Source organism: Poeciliopsis prolifica, unplaced genomic scaffold (assembly GCF_027474105.1).
Source record: "Poeciliopsis prolifica strain line A6 unplaced genomic scaffold, Auburn_PproV2 SCAFFOLD022, whole genome shotgun sequence".
Taxonomy (NCBI): domain Eukaryota; kingdom Metazoa; phylum Chordata; class Actinopteri; order Cyprinodontiformes; family Poeciliidae; genus Poeciliopsis; species Poeciliopsis prolifica.
The window spans coordinates 2803137-2825010 of NW_026562397.1; the positions used below are offsets into that span (position 1 = coordinate 2803137).

A 21874-nucleotide genomic window follows, 5' to 3' on the forward strand; every position below is an offset into this window, starting at 1 on the left:
TAAAAACCTTTACTGACTGGTGAAAATCTCCAAGCCTTTTGCAAAATACATAAAGCTCAGTCACAATTTCAAGCTTTGCCAGAGATTTTAATTTAGATCTGAACTTTGACTGGGCCATTCCTACACCAGAAAACACTAAACTGTTAAATTGCAGCTCTGGTTGGATGTTTTGAGCCGTTCTCTTGTTAGAAAGGGACAAGTGTGTTGCAGCTTCATGTATTTATACTCCCACAATCTGCCTATCCACTGTGACTTGCTAAAGAAAAGCTCCCCTGTAGCATAATGCTGCACCAGCATGGTTTCTCCAGTGTAATGTAGAGTTTTATTTGAGGGAGTCTGGTTAAAATGAGCTGAATATCCATGGATACACACATCTTCAGTTAGTCATTTATAAAAAAGTTTTTTAACCTACGCATCTCTTTCTCCAATTTTGTGTTGCTCTGTCACATTTAGCAGATTTTCATTACTAATTTCCAAATCCAGTAAAAAGGCATAAACCACGTTCAAGATTTTTCTGTCTTCACAAAGAGCAAATCTCCAATAAGGCTGCAGAAGCCAAGAGCGTCCTCTACTAGAGTGAAAAAGAACATTTATTTCTGCAAAATAAACCTCATTAAGGCTTAAACTTTTGAGTCCTTAAATGTGAATTTTAAATCGCAAACTCTGATGGAGTTAATAATACATCAAGATAATGCATAATGTACTCCCCACCACTCTTCATCGGTTTGCTTTAGAGCTTTCGCTTGTTTCATTTACTGCAAAGCACATCCATCGTTATCAGCGTCATATAAACACTGGCAAATGCAAATATTCAATAAAAATTTCAAGGCGTTTGAATTAAAACTAAAGCATTAGCAGAAAAGAGAAATATCACTCCTACTTCAATAAAAAATGTAACTTGCAGAAGGCTGAGAAAAAAAAAGGGAGCATAATGACTCACACAAACTCACGGAAGCATATCTTTCAACTCGGAGCATGTTTTTATTTCTCGTTCGCATTACATTGCAATCCTACACACTCTGTTCTCACTCGCTTCCTCATGTACCTGCTTTTTCTGAAAGCTTTTGCTGCCTGGGATCTGCAAAGTGGCTCCTCAGCTCAATACCACCAAATGAACGGTTGCATTTCCTCACGCCCGTAGCTGAGAGCGGTAAAATTGAAGCAATTATCAGCACAGTCCACTTTTAGACCCATCAACCTTGGAGGGTGTGTGGAAGTGCAGCTCTGATTGCTAAATGAAAGCATTTTAAATGTGTGATGCAGCATTTCGTGGAGTAAAGTGCACGAATGAAACGCATGGGATTGTTTGTATTTTTGTACTCGCATTAGCTGTAATAAACAGATACATGGCAATATATCCAGGATGAAACCAAAACAGACACAAACATGAATTTGGTCTTGGTTTGGTCATTAGAGCTTCCAGACTCACAATTCAGTCACATTTACACAACCTTATCATATACATACTAGGGTGGGTCAGTTTCAATCAGTTACTTAATTACACAGATTTAATGTGTTAAAAATGTTAATGCAATTAATCATTTTGGGGTTTTTTTTACATACAAAATTTTTGAACCGGAATCTTTATGACATGTTTCTGGTACACCTGCAAATCTGATGTACAAGCGACATCTGCAAATAAATCAATGGACAACAAAATTAAATTAAATTTAACTTCAAAAACATTTTGAAGGGACAATGGAAAACGCTGCTGTTGTGTTGAAGCTGTGCTAAGATGAGTTAACTTATCAGAGAAGCTGTTCAAGCCTAAATTAGCATCCACTAAAAAAGTTCCTGAAGCATCACTGTGTAGCAGCACTATCCACTAGTATGATGGCTGCATAACTTGAACAGATTGGAAACGCATGGTAATAACAAGCAGGGATCATTTAGTCAATAATTTAGGAGTAAAAACAGGGTTTTTGAATTGAAAATGTTTACTTTGTCATTGTATAGTTTTCAATTTAAATGTGATTATGTAAATAACATTAAAATGAAATGTTTTTGTCACAGCTGGGTTCTAATGAATAATTAAGGTTTTTGAGATTTTGACAATATGGTTTTCAGTTAAATTAATTTTGACTAATTAATGGCAAACCCCATTTATTCAACTTAAACTTTTGATCGAGTCCCACCACTAATAAATACAGTCATTCAATTGAAATAATAACAGACAATTCTTCACAAAGGAAAAATGAATTAATTATAAAATAAAAAGACTTGATGGATAGATGATAAATTTTTCAACGACGAGGAAAGACAAAAGATACAAATACAAATGTTTATCTATTCAGTATTCTTTTCATGGTTAGCCAGATTTAGAAAATACTCAAATCAAACTCCAAACCACTGATTTACTGCTGCATTCCAATCAATGTCACATTTTAAAAGCGACGTGCCGTAGCCTTGAACTCTGAGCGTGACCGTGCCCCTATCCTTAAAGTTGCAGCTTTCATGCTACGTCAGAGTCCCTGAGATTCAGTTGGCATTGTATAATGCCGAAGTTGTGCAAACAATGAAGTCTCTGTCCTGCTCTTCCCAATGCGACCTTGAACACAGGAACAGTTGCGAGAGAAATGACATCCGACCAAGTGGAAACAAGCTTTTCACGCCCCCCCCTCTGAGGAGTTTAAGCACAAAACAACTTCCAAGAACTTAAGAGGGGGTGAAAGGAAACCTGCTGCAAAGTGCTCAGAGCGTTTCCTCAGTTTTCAAGATGGTACAGTAACACGGCACTTGAATACTTACTGAGGAAGACCTGGCTGCATTTATGGGAACGCCTCAAGGTCTGGTGGCTTTGGTGAAGTTGACTGCGAAGCCGCTTACACCACTGAGACGTCAGTGAGTCGGTGAGCCCGAGGTGCCTGCGCAAACCTTTGTGGTGTTTAGGAACTCCAAGCATGACAAGCACCGCAAGCACCACCACCAGAAAACACACAACCTGCATGGCGGTGTGTGTTCACTGCACAGACTCAGAGCAGTGAAACCAAAGAAAAAAATCTGTTTTTTTTCCCAGTTAAGCAACTTTTAGCAGAAGAAGCAAAGAGGAGATTCCACAGTAATCCATCGTTCTAGTTCCATTTCAGATATCCTTTCAAAAAAACAAAGAAAATTGAGAACTTGTAAACCAGACCTTTTCAAAAATAATCAAAACAAGCTGCAAATGTTGCTGTATCTCCCACTAGTAGCTCTTCCCACTGTTATTGAGATCTGCTGAGTATATGAACCTCTGCCAGTTTCACCATCCTTCTGAATCCACTGGGATGCTAATGGATGGAGGACCATACACTTCACCATTCCACTGCTCAATGGAGCCACTGTCTCTCATCTTCCTGGCCTATTTATCTGTGATAAGTCTCTTTTTAATATTCAAAGAGAGTTTGGGGATGTTCCGTCTTTTCCTATGATGTTTCTGTGCATGTAGCAAGCGTGGGGTTCCTGTAGAAAACACGCTGGGCTTCTTTTCAGACATGTTGGCGGTCTCACAATACCTCCTCCTCCCAAGCCCCCCATGTACCCCTGGTCTCAAGGTGATGGGGTGACAGCCAGACAGGGGTAAGGCAAAGCGGGGCCACATTCCCCTTTTTCCCTTGAGCTAAGTCTATTTCATGGCTTTCATTTCCATCCCACTGAGCAGGATGGCATGAAACAAAACATTTCCCCTGAAAAAGATGCTGCCTGCTCAGAAGAAAAACACAACAAGCCCTTTTCCCAGTGGACAGAAGCACATTTTATAACCTCGGGACAGTGTTACAATTTGGGATTTAACCATTTTTCTTCTAGAAATATACAAGATGAGAACTGATTTTTTATTTATTTTGTCTTTTTTTGTGTTGATATTCCCACATGCGTCACCTTGGACAGAGAGCAGATTGTTGGAGTTCCATTTAGAGACTTCAAACTCAGGACAAGTTTTTTCCCTCCAACTCCTTTTAATTTTACTACAACCTCTTACCATTTGAAAATGTTGCCAGTCTGTTACAAGATGTTCACACAAGCTAAGAGTTAAATTAAATAACTTAAATTAATTAAATAAATAATAAATAAGTCCAATTAAATAAATACACAAATAAAATGGTACACAAACATACATCTGGTTAAAACGACCTATGTTCTTGACCCGGCTGATTTGAAAGCTAGGCGCTTGAAATGTCACTGGCATAATAAAACTGCTTACATGATTTAGAAAGATGAACTGATGGTTAAGGGTCGGAGCTGGACATCACTGAATCAATAGTTATTCATCTTTACTTCTGATTTAATTGGAATAATCCAGTTACTTTGTAGTAATGGGTTAATGTTCTGCGTGTGGCTTTCAGTAGCCAACTTTCCTATTCCTCCTATGTCCAAGTCTTGAGTTAGATTTTTCTAATTCTTATAACAGTATGGTATTTCCGTTATAATATTGCATTGCATAGGGATTATCGTCAGTGCTGTGCTGCATCAGTACCCAGTGCACTGCTGCCTGCAGAAATTTAAAAAGCATATATTATTCAATCTACTTAAACTGTTTACAACTGGGCTACTAGACATACTTACACTGTGTCTTTTTAAAGGAAAACGTTGGATATTTCATGGAGAACAATTCCACTGAAGGCTCATGCTCAACATCTGCAGTCACGACTCAATCAGTCAGCATCAAACAAATTACTATATCGGTGATGAATAAGGTTAATAAATAACTGTCATGAATATGACATCAAAATCTTAAGCACTGACTGTCAAAAAAAGGGAGTGAATCTGCTAAACAACTGTCAAGTGAAAGCCCGTCACATTTGGACCCTGACGCAACTCAGCGAGCACTAAGTGGAGTCTTGTCATATTTTTAGAGCATCTATGACAGAAACCTCAGTAGCTGTCGAGCAACCTGACAGTTCCTGTCCGCGGTGGACAATTAGCCTGCCTCTTCAGCTATACATGAGAGCCCCAAAAAAAGCAGCAGTCAGAGCCCACAATCCACAGAATACATACAATTCAAACTCAGAACAAACAAAGACTCAGGCGAAAAAGCTTTTCAAAAAAAGTAAACTTTTATATCAATAATCTTGTTGCAAGTCTCACTGGATACTTTACGGCTCTTTAAAACAAAAGAAAGTACATTATTTGTTGAAATGTAATTGACATTCTTAGGTAGTTTGGACATTTGTTAATCTTTTCAGTTATTTATAAAATATTTCACTGACACTGCCCTGTTGAAGTTCAACAGTATACAGGATGGATCTTCATCATATTCAGGCTCTGTATTGAGCTTTAAAGGCCATATAAAACAGACTGAAGCTGTTTAACTTAGTCCTAGGAGTGTCTTCTTCATGGTGGACTCAAAATTTGCTTGACAGTTTAAAAGTGCTGAGCCGGTATCCCTAGCAACTGTCTTAATATTATTGTCTTCCTAGTTATCTGACAGAACTTTATTCTCTAAGACAGCTAGCTACCTTTCCTTAAAGGGGAAGTATCATGCAAAATAAACTTTTTCTGCATTTTATCAAAAACATACCACAGTGTTGCTTTAACACATTGATCATGTGAGAGAAGTCCTTGAACCTCCTGTTCATTCAATGTGCCGCCCACTTCAAAAAGTGACAGTAACAACAGTTAACCCAAATTTATGAGAAAGAGTTCTTATGAATTTTTAAAAAGCAGCTCAAGGTGCTGTGGTGGCACAGTGGGTAAGCACAACACACATATGGAGACTTCAGTCCTTGTTTCAGAGATCACAGGGTCAAGTCCTGGCCTGAAGACCTGTGCTGCATGTCTTCTCCCTCTGCCATTACCTGCTTTCCTGTCTAACCAGCCTCAAGAAAAGGCCACTATAGCCAATAAAACCTTTAAAAAACACTGGCTCAAGACAATTTTATTAGACTTGAATTTTTTTAAATTTTACTCTTGTTTTTTATTGTTCATTGTGACCTTGTTTCTGTTAAAAAAAAAAAAAACACTTTGTAAAGTTCACATGCCAACTTGAACATCCCAAGTAGGTTTTCATAAAAACGGGGTTGGAGCTATTAAGCAGAGCACGCCCAGGGGCCCCGATACGCGGCAAAATGCAAAGCAATAAGCTACAAAACGTAAACACGAGTGCGAGAATCTTTTTCCCCACAATAACCTTTCCCGCTTAGCTTTCATGATTGACAATAAAGTTAAAGAAAGTTCAACAAACTCTTCAGGGAACACCCGGCTGCATCGCACGACGGCAGTAAAAACGGAGCATTTCGGGGCGAGGGAGTGAGGGAGAGGGAAGGGAAGGGGTAGAGAGAATAAAGAAAGCCGGGGCGCTTCGCAGGATGCCTGAAGTTCGGAGCGGTAAACAGGCTGTTGCTGTTCCGCCTGCTTGCGCATGCTGAATCCCCTCTCTCCCTGTGTCTTTTAATGGGCCTCACATTAGCATCTGTTTAGCGTCAGGCTCGACATGGCCTGTGGAGGCTGATTAAAATAACCATCCTATCACGTAACATCCTGGCAGGAACATCAAACTGCAGTCAGATGTTGGAATCCTTGCAGCAGCAGACATTCAGGAGGTTAGCATCAGTGTTCTGCACTCTGGCAGACAATAGAAGGTTTATTAGTTGCTTCTGTTTCAACAGTCCTGAGGGGAGGTTATGCGCCGTATGGAAAGATACAAAATATACACTTTTTCTGCAGAAAGCCACAGGAATTTGCTATCTCTGCAGAAATCTGCAGGCATTTAGGATCAAGACTAAAGTGCTTCTTCATTAGAACCTGATTTTACATGTTGACAGCCAATCATCAGTTTTTGGTCAGTTATTAAGCTACACACAAGCTGAACAATGAATAAAAGAAAACTTTTAAGTCTAAATCAAACTAGTTGAACAACAAAGTTCTGAACAGTGAAATGTCACTGTGGAAAATTGTGCAACTTTCTTTGCGTGTTTGTGTTCAAACCAGATGCTGTGGTTGTTTTAATCAACAACATACTGTGCATAATCAGACTCCCAACAAACTATGGAGCAGAAAAAAAAAGACTCTGAGGCTGTGATTCTCCTTTAGGAAATAGCTGTTTCAAATTATTATTGCTGAAAGAAATATAACCTGTAAGGAATATTTTAAACAACATAGATATTCCATTTGCATAGTTTTTGTGACTTAGCCAACAAAAGAAAACTTGGTTATATATTTGGAAATAATATTGGTAGCAAGGATAATAATTTCTATTATTATTATTATTATTATTATTATTATTATTATTATTATTATTATTATTATTATTATTATTATTATTATTATTATTAGTTTTATTATTTGAGAAGTTCTTGTGTATCTGCCATTAAACTTGATTTTCACACTTTTGAACAATAACCATTATTTCTAGTCTCCACTGTATTCAAAGGATCATTTTAAAGATATACAAAAACTAGCATACAAGCCATTGCATATTGTCTGACAATATTTAGAGAAAGCCAAAAATAACTAGGATTTGTCTTGTTTGTCCTGCACAATTTTTTGTATCTCTTAAAGGGCCGGTATTTATGCATTTTCAAGGCATTTAGAGCCATTTTATAACACCTTCAACTGTTAAAAAGATGCTGTATATATCAAAAATAACTTCAAAGAAATTTGACTTGATAATTTGACATCTTGAAATTGGACTTCTGTCTCTTTAAGAAGCTCCTGCTCATTCAGCATATCATCAGAACAACGCTAATCGTTATTAGTGCCACAGATCCAGCAGGATTAAACCATTTTTTTCTATTAGTAACTGTAGATATTTCATTTATTGAATGAGAAATCCATATGAAATGTGAACTAGTACCTCATACAAACAAAATAATAAGCTAAAGTTCCATTTGGACCATGGCTCAGTTAACAGAGTCGGGTCTTGCAATTGTTGTGTTGGATTCCACTAGCTAATGGGCAAAGGCACTTACCGTTACTATGGAAACTAACTGAATATTCCTGTTATGATCATTTCAGTGAACTATAAAGCAATACAATATCAAAACTGCAGTGGAGTGGCACTTCAAAGCCAACATTAGAGGCTAATCTCTTTGAGGATCCGGAGCAGAGGAAAAGTAAAGTGGAGTCTCCACTCCCCTCTTTTCAGCGCAGAAACTTAGACAAACAGACCTAACCCTGGCTCAGGCAGAACTTTACATAAAACATGTCTGTGCATGAATCATATTATCAGCAATAAAACAAGCAATGGTTTCACAGATCATCGAGCCATCAGTTTTGGCTGACAGTTATTACAGTCATTTGAACAGGGAGGGTTTGTTAGTGAGCTTACAGGGGATTTTTATGTGTTTGCTCATAAAGATAACTAAACGATCTGAAGGCCAAGGCATCTGTGCATGGGAGCGGATGTAAATCAGCAGTTAGAAGAAACACCAGTGAGAAAATATGTAGAGTTAAGAAGACTTTGCAGGTATAAGGAAAAATCAGCTCTTGGTGTGGTAATGATTTTTTATTAATTTTAATTTTTTTTACAGTGGTTTGATTTTATTAAATGAGACCCTATGTACACAATTAGTTTAATTCCATCATCATATCTTTCTGTCTGTTCCTAACAAAACTGATGTCAATTCTCCTTCAAAATGCTTTGAAAGCAGTGTCTGAACCGGTTTTTCATGGTCAGAGGAACCTAAAGTTAGACGGAAGGTGAGGAGATTTCTGGTCTGGACATTTTTTTAACAACAGCAGCAGCAGCAGAGTGTAGGTGAACAATAGAGATTTATGTAGGGGAGAAAAAAAATCAACCAAAAGCTGTTCTCTAAATTAGATCATCGACTTTGCACAGTTTAATGTTTTTTCCCGTATTTGAAAGATTAGCTCACATTTATTGGTGCTCAAAATGTAAATGTCTCAATCAGGTTTTAACAACAAAGAAATCCCAAAGCAACGAATGCAATTACTAAATACTGGTCATTTTTATTATCGCAATATGATTCGAGCCATATAACAGAAAGATAGTTTTGCTTTAGCGTTACACTCTGACTTAACCAATATCTTCTGAGATATAATACAATTTTAATACAAAATGGCATTATGAGGGGAAAAACAGTTAAGAATAGTAGATTGTTTAGAAAAAATAGTAGATGCAGCAAAACTAAAACTTTAGACACAGCCCCGCATAATTTCATTATTTGGTGTAGTGAGGCTACATAAAATCCTTTATCATAGGTAGTCCAATGGAAATATGAATAAATCTTAATTTGAATAAATAATTCCTCTGATGTTAAACAGAAAATTTTGAAACTCATTCACAAAGAAAGCCACAAGCGCTTTCACTATGAAGCTGAGTGTGTTTGACAGGGCAGCTGATTATTAGCACTTAGCCAAACTGTACCCGCTAGTCCTCCCTGTTACCATGAGGACACCGGAGATGTGAGTCTGAATATTCTAATTGAATTCTCGGCACACAGTCGTTGTAATCTGAAGCGTCTCAAGTCTTACCCTCTGCTCCAGCGGCTCTTCACCACATCGCTCCCATCGCCGACCCGACAAGAATGGCCAACAGAGCCGCTCATTTGAGTATGGCCACAGTAAAGCAGGGCAGATTAGGGAGATGAAAAGAAATTGGAAAGTGGAAAAAGAATCCTCCACTGACCTCTGCGAAGCTAAAGCTGGAAGGAAGCATTATTTAGACCATAGTTACATCTAAGTGTGTCTCCAGTGAATCTCTCCTCAGGGCAGATCTTGGGCTCGTTCTCTATTGTTGCTGTGGGATTTGAACCCTGTAGCTACACGGAGATGATGTTTAAGACCGCATCCGGATAAAAGTGCAGACTTATTTTTTTCTTCCTCAATCATTACTGTTATTTTTTTCTTTCTCAAACCAAAGACCAAGCAGATGAAATGCGTAACATGAAGATGTATCGCAGAGCTGGCGTTCCGTCTTTGGGGTGACATAAATAAGACTGACGCTGTCAAGGAAATTGGTTTTCAGCAGGGAGAGACTCAAGGCCACACGTAAGGGCCTAGCGATGATAGCAACGGATAATGGGAGAACGGAGCTCTCAATCTCGTTCATAATAAACCTGTCAGCGCTAAAAAGACAATTGCCTCATCGCCAGACCTCAAAACAGGAAAGCCCAATAATGCGAAGACAATATTTTACAAAATATGTAACAGCAGTGCTGCATTTGTAGTCTGTTCATACCTGAATGATTATGAGCTGCGACCACTTATGGTGACATCAAATTGAAGAAAACAACAGACGAACTCATGGCTATATTTAATAGACAAAGTAAGAACATTTCCACACTCAAGGGACTAATCAGCTGGGTCGCCAAAAGAAAACTAATCATTGAGGCTAACTCGGAAAAAGGGACACGCTTTTCAAAAGGAGCATAAAGACTGGACTCTAACGTGACATAAGAAGGTCATGTGGTCCAGACTTACAATCTTCCAGACAAATGGAAGATGGTAAAGAGGCAGATGAAGTGATATACACACGATACCTATTGTTTGCCATATCAAAGTTGATAAGGTCAAAGTTCAGCAACATTATGAGGTCAGCTGTGTACCTGAGGACCAGGTTATTCCATCAATGGATTGTTTCTCCCTTGAGGACACGGGGATATTCCAAGATGACAATGTCAACCTTCACCAGGATGAAAATAGTGAAGGAGTGATTCAGAGAGTGTGAGACGTCATTTTCACACATGGATCAGCCACTGCAGAGTCCAGACCTTAATGCCTATGAGAATCTTTGGGACTCTCCCATCATCAACACCAGACCTTGAAATGAATGCAAAACTGGAAAGAAATAAATCTTGTGACATTTGCTGTCACAAGATCAAATCAATGCTACATCAAATGTGTGCTGGAGTCAAAGTTTAAGGCAGTCAAACCAAATATTAGTGGTTGAGGCCCATATTAATTTTTTTTAAATGTTGCTGTAGTTGGAACAATGACTACAAAATCTGAGCTGCTTTTTAGGCCACAGAGGCAACATGACTGCACAGGATTCCACAGAGGAGAGAATTAGGCTGTTTCGCCTGCAGGAATCAAAGTAGAATGAGGTCAGAGATCTGTAGTGGATACAAACAAAGTCAGCCCTGGAAATGTGCCAGGGAAATATGCCGGCGAGGATGTGAACAGAAGAGGTTTGTTCACAGGTGTCAGGATTAAACTGAAAACGCGCAAAACTAGAAGAAACCTGGGCGGAGATTTGCCTTCTCGGGAGGACAACGCCCCCGAACACAAACTTCCACACACACACTTTCTTTTCAGTCAGAGGTCGTTGGAGCCGTTTCGCAGATGAACTGGTAAAACTTTCAAGTTAAAGAGCTGAGTGAAGTGAAGTTAGCCCCTCACCTTCAAAAATGTAGTACTTATCGCTATAGTTTTAAACGTTTACAGAGGTCATCAAAGGTCAACCAGCCCCCCTACACATTTACAAAAATAAACAATTTTGGTGTCAATCAGCTGTACCAGAAATAGTTTAGCTGCACAAACCATTGTAAACCTATGACAGTTAATTTATATACATTTTATTTGGCTTTGTTAATATTGGAGGAGGAGGGATTTAGTAAATTTTATAAACTTGTTGACCTTTGATGACCTCTGGAAACATTTCTTATCTTTCAAATGATAGCAACACAAACCAGCACAACTATTGCACAGTTGATTGACTCCATGACCCGTTTGATTTTGTAATTGTGCAATGGCTGATTGACCTTTGATGACCTCTGGAAACATTATGTTTAAAATGACAGCGGCACATCAAATTAATTTATATCAATTTAGTTGGATTTTGTTAATCTGAGGTGGCAGCAGGTTGTTCTCTGGTGTCCTCTGGAATTTTGTTTTTAGCTTGAAAATGACAGCCGGACAAACGGAAATTTTTGCTGTCCAAACCAACACAAATGTTTAGCTCCAATTTCATTAAATTTGAAGAAGGTGGGAGGGCCAACTTCACTCGGGCATATCATTAAACACTCTCACCTATAGATACGGCAAAATGTGGCCAGACAAAATGTGAAAAAGTGATATAAAGGGTCTATGTACTTCAATTCAGAAGTGGTATTACCAACGTTCTCTCTTTTATTCTTACCCAAAAAAACCCCCAAAGAAAACTACACGACCCGACACTGAGCGATGTCTTTGACACTTCCTGGTCTCTTACAATAAATCTTGATTTTCTTCCACTCCTTCTTTGCACATCCCTCCTTCTGATCCAGCTTGCAGCAGTCTGGACCCCGTCTATTCTGGAGCCAATCCCAGATGACAGTGCGCCAACCTTTACTTCCCTCTCTTCCTCCCTATATCCTTATCTCCGTAGCCTGACAAATAGAGCCGCTTCTCTGAAGTTGCCGTGCCTTTGTGATGTGTCACATGCGCGATGGTAGCTGTCAGAGGAGAGGGAGGATACGGGCGCTGATGTGCTCTCTGAAGTAATACTCGGCCTTTCATGTCGAGGCAGAAGAACCAAAGAGCCGTCTCCCCCCGCCTGCCTCCCCGCCTGCCTGCCAAGAGACAGCTAGCAAAGTTTAAAAATGTGAGCAGGCCTCGCTAATCCACCGCGCTTCACATGGGTCACTCTCATTTATTATGAATGGGAAGTTCTGCGCAGAGCGCTTTGATACTGGGAAACAATTATGAGCTGGCTCGGAGTCGGTGTGAAGGTGGACCAATAAAAACCCTTTTAATGTAGTGCAAACTTTAGGTCAGCGTGATAACATCTGCTGTGGGCTGTATTAGTCCCAAATGAGTGGTATAAAACAATTACAAGATTTTTCCCCACAAAACTTTGCCGGATGTTTTTAGTTTTAGAATGAAACTTCTGATACAGACGCAAGACGTTTAGTATTTACTGACCCCAAGAAGAAGAACTAAATTGACTTAAAACATTTAGATAAAAAAATATATATATTTTAAACGCATACCTAAATATGCTGAATTGCACACCAGAGCAGCACATTTAAATACTCCAACATCTTCACAAGTATGGTCAAATATGTAAAAACAACTTTAGTGCAGTGAGTTCAAAAAGGAGAAGAATAGCCAAAGTAAAATACATAAAGAAACTGAAGCTGACCAAAACAACAGGCTGAACATAAAGAAACTGCAACGTCTCTTCTTTCAAATGATTCAGAAACTGCAATTATGAACTCCAAATATAATGTCGAATAAATATAATAATAGATCTTAACATTAGATCAGTGGATGTCTGATAAAAATAATGCCAGATTAGCAAGAACTCAACAAGAAGTCGTGCAGGAGAGGAGAATCGTTTTATAGATGTAAAACCTTTAACCATGAAGGACACAAACCGAATAAAATTGAGGAGACCTGAACGATTTAACTGTCAGCTGTCAGGATTACCAGCGCATTCCAACAAGCGAATCGTCTTCCTACAAATGGAGCCTCTGGCAGCAGAGCACATCGGCCTATCAGACGCAGGCCAAATGTATTAGGGCGCATTAGTCTCATTTCCAATTCACTGACTGGGCCGGGTCGATTGCCTTCATTTTCTTGCACAGATGGGATTAAATGGCCAGATTAGAGGTGAACTCTTGGCACCGTGCAGTGGACAAATTTATGGTTCTTAAAATGAACACGAGGCCATTAAGTCAGAAATGATGTTTTGATCCTAAAAACCTCATTCAAGGTTTTTTTTTTTTTTTTTTTTTTTTTTTTTTTGTTAAATAAAAGGACTGAAGCTGTGAGTGGAAAAACAGGAACACTTTAAAAGCCAGAAATTAAATTTGAGTGACATTAAAAAAATGTGTCACATGACTTAGAGAGCTGGATCTAATAGAGATATGAGGAATTAGGCTACCACATATTTCTATAGTTGCAGAAAATAAAGAATATATATGTTTCATGCAATAAAAAAAAAACACGGCAGGTTTTGTTCAGTCATATTTGAATTCATCTGTATTTTTTACTTTTAAGGGTTAACATTAAATTAGGCTTTCTATTGGCAGCTCAAATTGCTGGATGTTGTGAAATTACAGTAACAGGAGATGTTTTATTTTATTTTTTTACTTTTGATGCTGTCAAACAATTACAGAAAAAAACTGGCCCTTGTATGTTCTCTGAGAGGCAATTTAGATTGCCTCTTTCTGTTGGAGGCAGTGTGAAGTCCCGTAAATCACCTTGGGGTGTGGGCTTCCTCATTGTGGTGAAACACCTTCCCCTTTCATTGTGATGGAAAGAGGCCAGAAGCTCTCAATGAAAACACATGTCATCCACAGCCTTCTGCAGACTCAGGTCCTTTGTGCTCACGTTAATGAATGCCAGTGATTCTTCAGGGTGAGAACCTGTTTCCAACATCCCGACTCGCCATCGTTGTTTTCAGAGACACATCTGCAGAAGTGCTAAGCTTTTCTAGAAATTAGCTCTTTCCAAAAGTGAGAACTTCACAGACCTAAGCCAGACGCAGAATTTTTTACACATTTCACAGTCACTGCTGTTACTAATGCAAAAGAATTGGGAGATGTCTGAGGGGTGTGAAACCCATTTTCATTTTGGGCCGTATCAAAAGTCTGAATGTTCTTAAAGGGGCGGTTCTGCCAGAATGTATTGATAAAACCCAAAAAACATATCAATACATTTCGGTTTGTTTCAGCATTGAGTAAGTGTGTCTTCAAATGAAATATTGAACATCTTTTCACAATGGTCAGTCCATCCAGGATTTTGTGATTGTTTGTGTGGGTTTTATAATCCAAACACCAGATTTCATGGTGCTAATTTAGAAATATTTTTAAGGAATTTTTATGATGTTTGTGCTACTGTATGATGTCAAACGTGAGATTTTATTAATCGTCGTATTGGACACTGATTGTAACATCATATCAAGTAAGGCTGAGGCAAAACTGTTTTTGGACAATTTTGAGAAACATTTCCAGTAAAAATTAGAAAAACAAATATCAATGTCAATTTTATTCATAAAGCACTTTAAAAATGTGTGAAGATGTTGATTTTGTGTGAATTTTACATATTTGTGACATATCAATCATAGTTTTTGTCACATTACAAGCACAAACTTCAATGTATTTCGAATAACTTCATACAATAGACCAACACAAAGTAATACAGAATTATACAGAGGAAGGAGTTGGAATGTTTTATGAATGAAAGTCTGAAAACTGTTGCAAGCTTTTGTATTCAAAAGCCTGGAACAAGACTTTGTTCTATTACTTTCCATTGCAATTACAGCTGAAAGTCTTTTGAAGTCTCTCTTTCTCTCTTGCCGTCTCAAGTCTTCTAAAGCCTCTAACAAGTTTTTTCTCAAGATTGTTTCATTTAAGTAGGACATCTACTTCAGCGTGTTGGCCGTGTCTGCTATGGGGAGTTGTGGCAAAATGCAAACAGCATGTCTTAGCACTTCCTTTCAACTAACACTTTCATATAAGTGACACAGATTTGTGCGGTGAGGCACTTCTAACTGTCCATGTGACAGCTTCTTTGATTTGAGCTGCAGCTCCTCCAGAGTTCCCAAGGGCTTATTTCTGATCAATGCTCTCCTAACCTGGCTTGTCTGGGTGGATTTCAGTTCATGCATTCAATTTCCATCATGAGATTCTAGATTAAACATTAGCTACTGTGGTCAAAGCTTGAGCTGGTATTTTAAATCTAACAGAGCTTCAAATGTCTCCAAAGCTTTGACCTGTGTGTTGTGTTCCTTGGTCTTTGTTTTCTGTATCAAACACTTCAGGCCTTCACGCAACAGCTGGACTTTATTCACTGTTTGTTAGCTTGTGAACGTGGTTGTTTTATATGGGTACAATCAAGGGGAAATGAGGAACTGAAGATGATAAATGCCACACTAAGTGACGTATATCGTTTTCCTTTCGTTTTTAATTATTTTGTGTTTGCCAGATAAAATTGATGTGGTCGTAATATGATCAAATGTGTAAAAGTTCAAAGCATCAGGATTTGTTCACAATGTGTGCCAGTGATTCATTTGGGTAAAAATGTTTTCAGCTAAACTGCTCACAACAGAGCTTTGGTGTGTTACATAAAAACATTCACTGAACCACTAAACTTTTCCCAAAATGTATTTACAAGAACAAAGACGTGTAAGAAGCAGCAACAGACTGAAATGAACTTATCACACAATGTGTGGTTCCAATTTACCATTTATTTGAACATAATATAAGAAATACTTGCCTTTTAAAGCTTCAATATCTTCACGGCAACACATAGCATAACATAAAAAAATTATTTTGTTTTAGCTAACTTTGATATTGTATGCATTTGGAATGCATACAATATCGTAATAAATGCAGAATGTTTAATTCATTACAGCAACTCCATTTAACAATTTCAGTTGTATCAAATTAAATAAAAGTTTTAATAGGAGTTGAACAGAAAATCTTTAACCAAGTTTAGGTTTTCTTCTGGCTAAAGAAATCTAACCCTAACCCTGTGCAGCAAAACGTGACACACCTTTAGTTTATATTATCTAAGCTCAAACATTGCTGTGATTTAGCAACAAACTGAAACACATTTCAGGGGTTCCTGTTTTCTTTGAACATCAAGCAAAGCAGCAGCAGTACCTGTGTAGCCCAAAGAGTTGTCGTCTTCAGTTTCGGAGGCAGGAGCCGCTGTTGCCCCTTCGCCGGCACCGTCCTGAGCGACTCCAGTCTCTGTCAACAATAACACCACAGGGACTGAAAAACTGGATGCATTCTGCCCACTCTCCACACCCGCGGCCAAAACCTCCAGTCCCACGTTTCCATGGAGGCAGACGGCAAACATGCTCAGAAGTACCAGGCTCCGTTTTAGTAAAGCCAGTTTCTGGTATCCAAACATACACATCTCCAGGAAAAAAAAAACAACAACAAAAACCCCACGTCTGCAATCCTTCAACTTTTCAATCAGTTTACACATACGAATCCTTCAGACTGAAGTGTGTATGTGGTCCTTTCTCTGTGCTCAGCATGAGCTTGTCCTGAGTTGATCTTGTGTGGGACTCTGAGTGTTAAACAGAGTCATCTCAACCATATCAGTAGCCAGAAGTGGCTGTACCCCAAAGGAGCACGCAGACAGGACGAGACGAGGGGGGAGTGGGAGTCAGAACACACTCTACGTGATTGACAGTGCCAATCTTTACGCACGCACACGCACTGTGTATGCATCCACAATGCAAATACACCGATCTGCCGTTAATTGCTAATCAGCTCCTTTTGATTCCACCTTTATTTCTGTGCATGTGCTGCCTTCAGATTGACAGGTTGAGTGTGTCAGACAGGCGGTGTGAGGGCGGGACGGTGAGGAGGGGCCTTGGGGCGATAAAGAAAAGGCCACGAGGGTCTGGGCGTGTGCTACTCATCGAGGACACAGGAGGCCAACTGTGCCCTTCTGATGGCTCCGCGTGAAATAAATCAGACTGAGCCGTGCCCGTTCTCATTGTGTACCACTGACAGCGGGTTAATATGGGGCTGGGCGGTTAGGGCGGGGAGATAAGAGGAATCTTAATCAGCTAGGCCCTTCGGCTGAGTGACTGGCAGTCTGTCGGAAGTATCTATTTCCTAAATGAGATCTGGCTTTGCTGTGGACAAGCAGCAGACGGCCAGACAGAATTGTTCAATGGAGAGTACTTCAGATCGCTAAAGTGTGAAGAGGAAGGTGACCTGTCATTTTACTGGCTCCTGGCAACATTAGAAAATTGACAGCAAGAGTGGAGCAGGTTCTCTTCAGCACAAAGACAATATAAAAACAGTAATAATAGTAAAAAGCTTCCCCCCAAAAAAAGAAAATCTCCCATGCTGTGATTATGCCGTCTGTGTGCCTGTAGTGCTGCAATTAAACTGACATTAAAACGGCTGCATGTTGAGCAAAACTTATTATCCAGCTCCACTCATATAATCTGTTTACCCACAGAGCAGTATCTGTCTGGCATCACTGCAGGAGACCAAAGACTGAAAATCACACAGATATGCATGCAGGAATAGCTCAGAATCTTTCCTGAGAAGGTTATGAGCAGCGAACAATAGTACATTACCTTTGGTAATATGTTTGAATTGGACAGATTTGTACAAAAAAAAAAGCAGAGGCCTAGTCGGTCCTGCTAAAGACTAACTGCTAAAACAACTTGAAGCTGAAAATGTTACAGCGCTTCAGGCTAATAATAATAATCAACAGTGATAAGATTGGATTCATTTTAAGATGGTTTGCTTTGGTGTCGGCACGACTCCGACTGGCAGCGAGGTTTAGCTTCAGCAACAAGCTAATCTGAATTTATACCAAATGAAGGGACTGAAAAAGTTACTTTATCTACAGCAGGTTAAATATGGCCAGCTTTAGTCACAACCTCCTAAGATTTGTGAACTATTCCTTTAATGAGTATGACACATGAACAATGTGATGGTTCACACATGAGATGGTAGCATGCTTGAGATCTTTAATACAGACATGCACATCAACAAAGAGATTCACCTTCTGACACCAATCGCTCAACAGAACCGTTTGTCTGTGGTTTTAGTGTTTGTAGTTTGTTGGGACAAAAACAGACAACATATTTGGTAAAATAATATTCAACAATATGTAGCAATAAAAGGAAAAGTTTGATTTGCTTTTTGGTTAGTTGCTTTCAGCATCATTTCTATTTGATTTTTCTCATTTCTTATTTTTATCAAATTGTCTAAACAAATGTTTCGCCTGTTCATTACCTTCCCATGCAATTCATGCATTCAATGCAATTCCACTGGATTCTCATCTCCGTTCAGAGTTTGGTCTGGGATTTCTACCTTTCTCCGTCTCAATGGGAGAAATCCCAGGGCAATCAACAGACAAAAGAAGCATTTATGAATACTACTACTGCTGCTGTAGAAAGGGAACTCAGCCATTCAGTCCGTGTTGGCAATGTTTCCAAATATTGATTCAACATTAATAGCTTACATACATTCTAATGTTAATGTTAGCAATCAGGTAAAATGTCAAACTTCAACACTCCTCCAGCAAGTTATCGTTTGTCTACAGCCGAAGTGAAGTATAGAACAAGTGTCTGGTCATTACCCAGTTAGAAATTGTATGTATTTGAGAAAAATTATGACATTTTCCAACATTTCCTCAAATTTTCCTTGTACTTTGTGATTTATTAAACACTTTATCAAGATAATTTTTTATATTTTTTTCATAAGGAATGTATACTATTTGCACAGCAGCCTCATCAGCTGTCTTCATGTGAACTCTGATTTCCCTGGGTGGTCTACAGTCAGCGGGCCAATTAGAGACCACTTCAGAGTTCATTAACAGGTGGCGTCCCCAGCTGCCCTGGGGGCATCAGGACAACCAAGGACCACAGTGTTACCTCAATATTTCCTCTCCAGCCTCAAGAACTCACCCAACATCAGGGTCCTCTGCTGGTTAATTAGTGTGACACATGTGCAAATAACCGACTACTTATATAGGAGATACAATAGCAGGCCCGGCCCCATTCTTTGTCCTCCTGCTCCCCAGACGCTCCCCTCAGACATGAGAGAGTGTCGGACCCCTCACCCGCCTCACCCTACCAATCATGAGTCTTTCTTTTGTCACAGGAAAATTCACAGTGCTCTCTGTTTTTAGAGTGTACAGCACTTAGATCAGGTTGAAAGTGGCTTTTTGGAGAAACTGAGACTGTCTAAACCGAGCAAGCAATTATCCGGTTGAATCTGGTAAGATAATACAAACAAAAACAAAACAATTATTGATTATGTTGTAATTAATGTTTAGGATACGAAAGGAGAATACGACGAGGTTTGGTTGTTTCGCTGTATTCTTGTTAAAGGCAACATCATGGTAACCCAGGCGGCACATAAAGAAGATGGATGAGTCTGAAATGGTGACATTGGGGATACAGACACCAGAGCCTGTTAACAAATCCATCCGATTATTTGCTGCAGGACAAGCGTCCTTTCACACACTCTGATCAGGAGGCGAGAGACCTTGAGCATTTCCAGAGATCCAGAGAGAATCGATTTCCTGGAAAATGTGCTCATTTAACACCAGTTTCACAATCTGCCGTCAAGAGGAAAACAAGAAGCAGGCCTGCTTACTCAGATCAAACAATTTTAGATCTTTCATTTACTATTTTCACCTCTACACATAAACTCGCAAAGAGAATTGAATGCTTAACACTTTAGCATTGTGTGGGAAAGACAAAAATGGAACATGGATTGGAGGGTCAGCTTCATGTGTTTTCATAACTCCATTGCATTCATTTACATTTTGATTACGTTTTTTTTTTTTTTCCTTGCATGACTAATGGGGTTTTATTCAGTCCTCCGAATAGTACTAACACACCTAATAAGCACTTAGTACGTGAAGTGGCACAAAGACGAAGCTTAAAAACTTGGTTGTGTCTGTAACCTCTAAAATAAATCCAACCTAACATCTTTAGTGATAACAGACAGAATTCATGCGTGATATTTAGATCTTAATTTACACACACAGTCACTGCTGCGTCAGTGAGGATGGAGTGTACTTGACAAACATAAATTTAAGTCATAAATATTTAAACATTCTATTAACATCCACACAGCAACGGAAAAACATTGCACAGTAATTCTCACAGTTTAGAGCAGTGCCTCGTCAGGTTAGGGCCTTAAGTTCTGGGATAATTGAAAGGATGATTTAAAAATGTTTTGTTTTTATGGCTTCAGAGAGAATAACAGCAACTCAAGTGAAAAAATAAGTGCAAATCGCTCCTAACTGCTGTTTGTGTTAGGATACATTTAATTTTATCTGCTTCTTGAAGAAACATTTTGCACAATACTAGTAAAAACAATGAGATGACATCGTTTACTTCTACGTTTTTCCTAAACTTTAACTTCTCTATTCCATTCGGTGCTGTGTAGCGTCATTTCTATTTACTTCATTGTCATAAGTATTTGTGGCTGAGAACAAAACAAAAAAAGAATAAAAAAAGAATGAAGTTACAGATATAAAAGTATATAAATGTAATAAAATACATCTTACAAATTACATACAGTGAATCACATGATTGTCAGAAAAACGTGAGGCAGAGAATATAGATGGAGATGTGCTACACATCTAAATAAACAAATGTACATAATTATTTAAATGTAAATATTCAAACATTACTGCATATCAATCCAAAATATTGACAGTATTGGTACTAAGTCGATATCAGAATCGGATAGGTATTAGCGTTGTAAGATCAACACCTTGGCTTCAGATTATATTTAGATTTTTTTTTTTGTATTCAATTCTCAACTACCACAAAAAAGACTTTGTTTTGATTAATGATGATCAAATTATATTTTTAAAAAAACTTAAAAAGAAAAATGGAAACAAATCTTGCTAACAGCTTATTCAGGTATTTTGTACATACCTATAAACGTCCTCAAAATATTGTTTTAGATGTGAACAAAATATAATCCAAAGAAAAAACTAAAAGGAATTCTAAAAGTCAGAAGTTTGATGATAAATCAAACTTAATAAAAACAGCGATTGGATCTATTTTAAAATCTGCGTTTACATTGCAAACCTTTTTTTTTTAGAAGTTTTCATAAGCTTTAGAGAGGAATACTCTTCAGTCCATTGCAGTTGTCATGTTTTCATTGTCAAGGCTTCATTTTAGCCTGGTCTGACAAAGCGCCATATTTAGACAGTCAGTTCTCCAGCGTGAACTGAAATACAAAGTGTTACCAACAGCTTATATATTTCACATAATCCTCCGATGTCCTTTTCCAGTCAAAGTTTCATAACTCCAGCTGGAGGGATCATCGGTGAAATAATAAACAGTTCTTCAGTTTGATCAGACTTGCCAATTTGTGAGTGAACAGATTCTGGTGTTGACAGCTACGTTGCACTTGTGTGTGTTTAATCTCTTCCCAAACATTATCTCGTTGGTTACAAAACCCACAGTAAACACAGGTACGTCATTCCTCAGGGTTTGGAATGCGATTCATTTTTGAATGGTTGATTGGTTTTTATGTTTAAATAAAAGTGCAAATGT

The 21874-nt window shown here is 38.6% G+C and overlaps 1 protein-coding gene across 3 annotated transcripts in view; it reads right to left on the minus strand.

Annotated features, from left to right (window-relative positions):
- The window catches only part of robo1 (roundabout, axon guidance receptor, homolog 1 (Drosophila)), a 300678-nt gene that overhangs the window by 184831 nt on the left and 93973 nt on the right, over positions 1-21874 (minus strand). For all 3 annotated transcript variants that reach the window (XM_055045468.1, XM_055045470.1, XM_055045467.1), the window contains one exon: positions 16467-16556. In XM_055045468.1, the coding sequence (XP_054901443.1) occupies positions 16467-16556 (90 nt within the window). The remainder of the gene's footprint in view (positions 1-16466; positions 16557-21874) is intronic.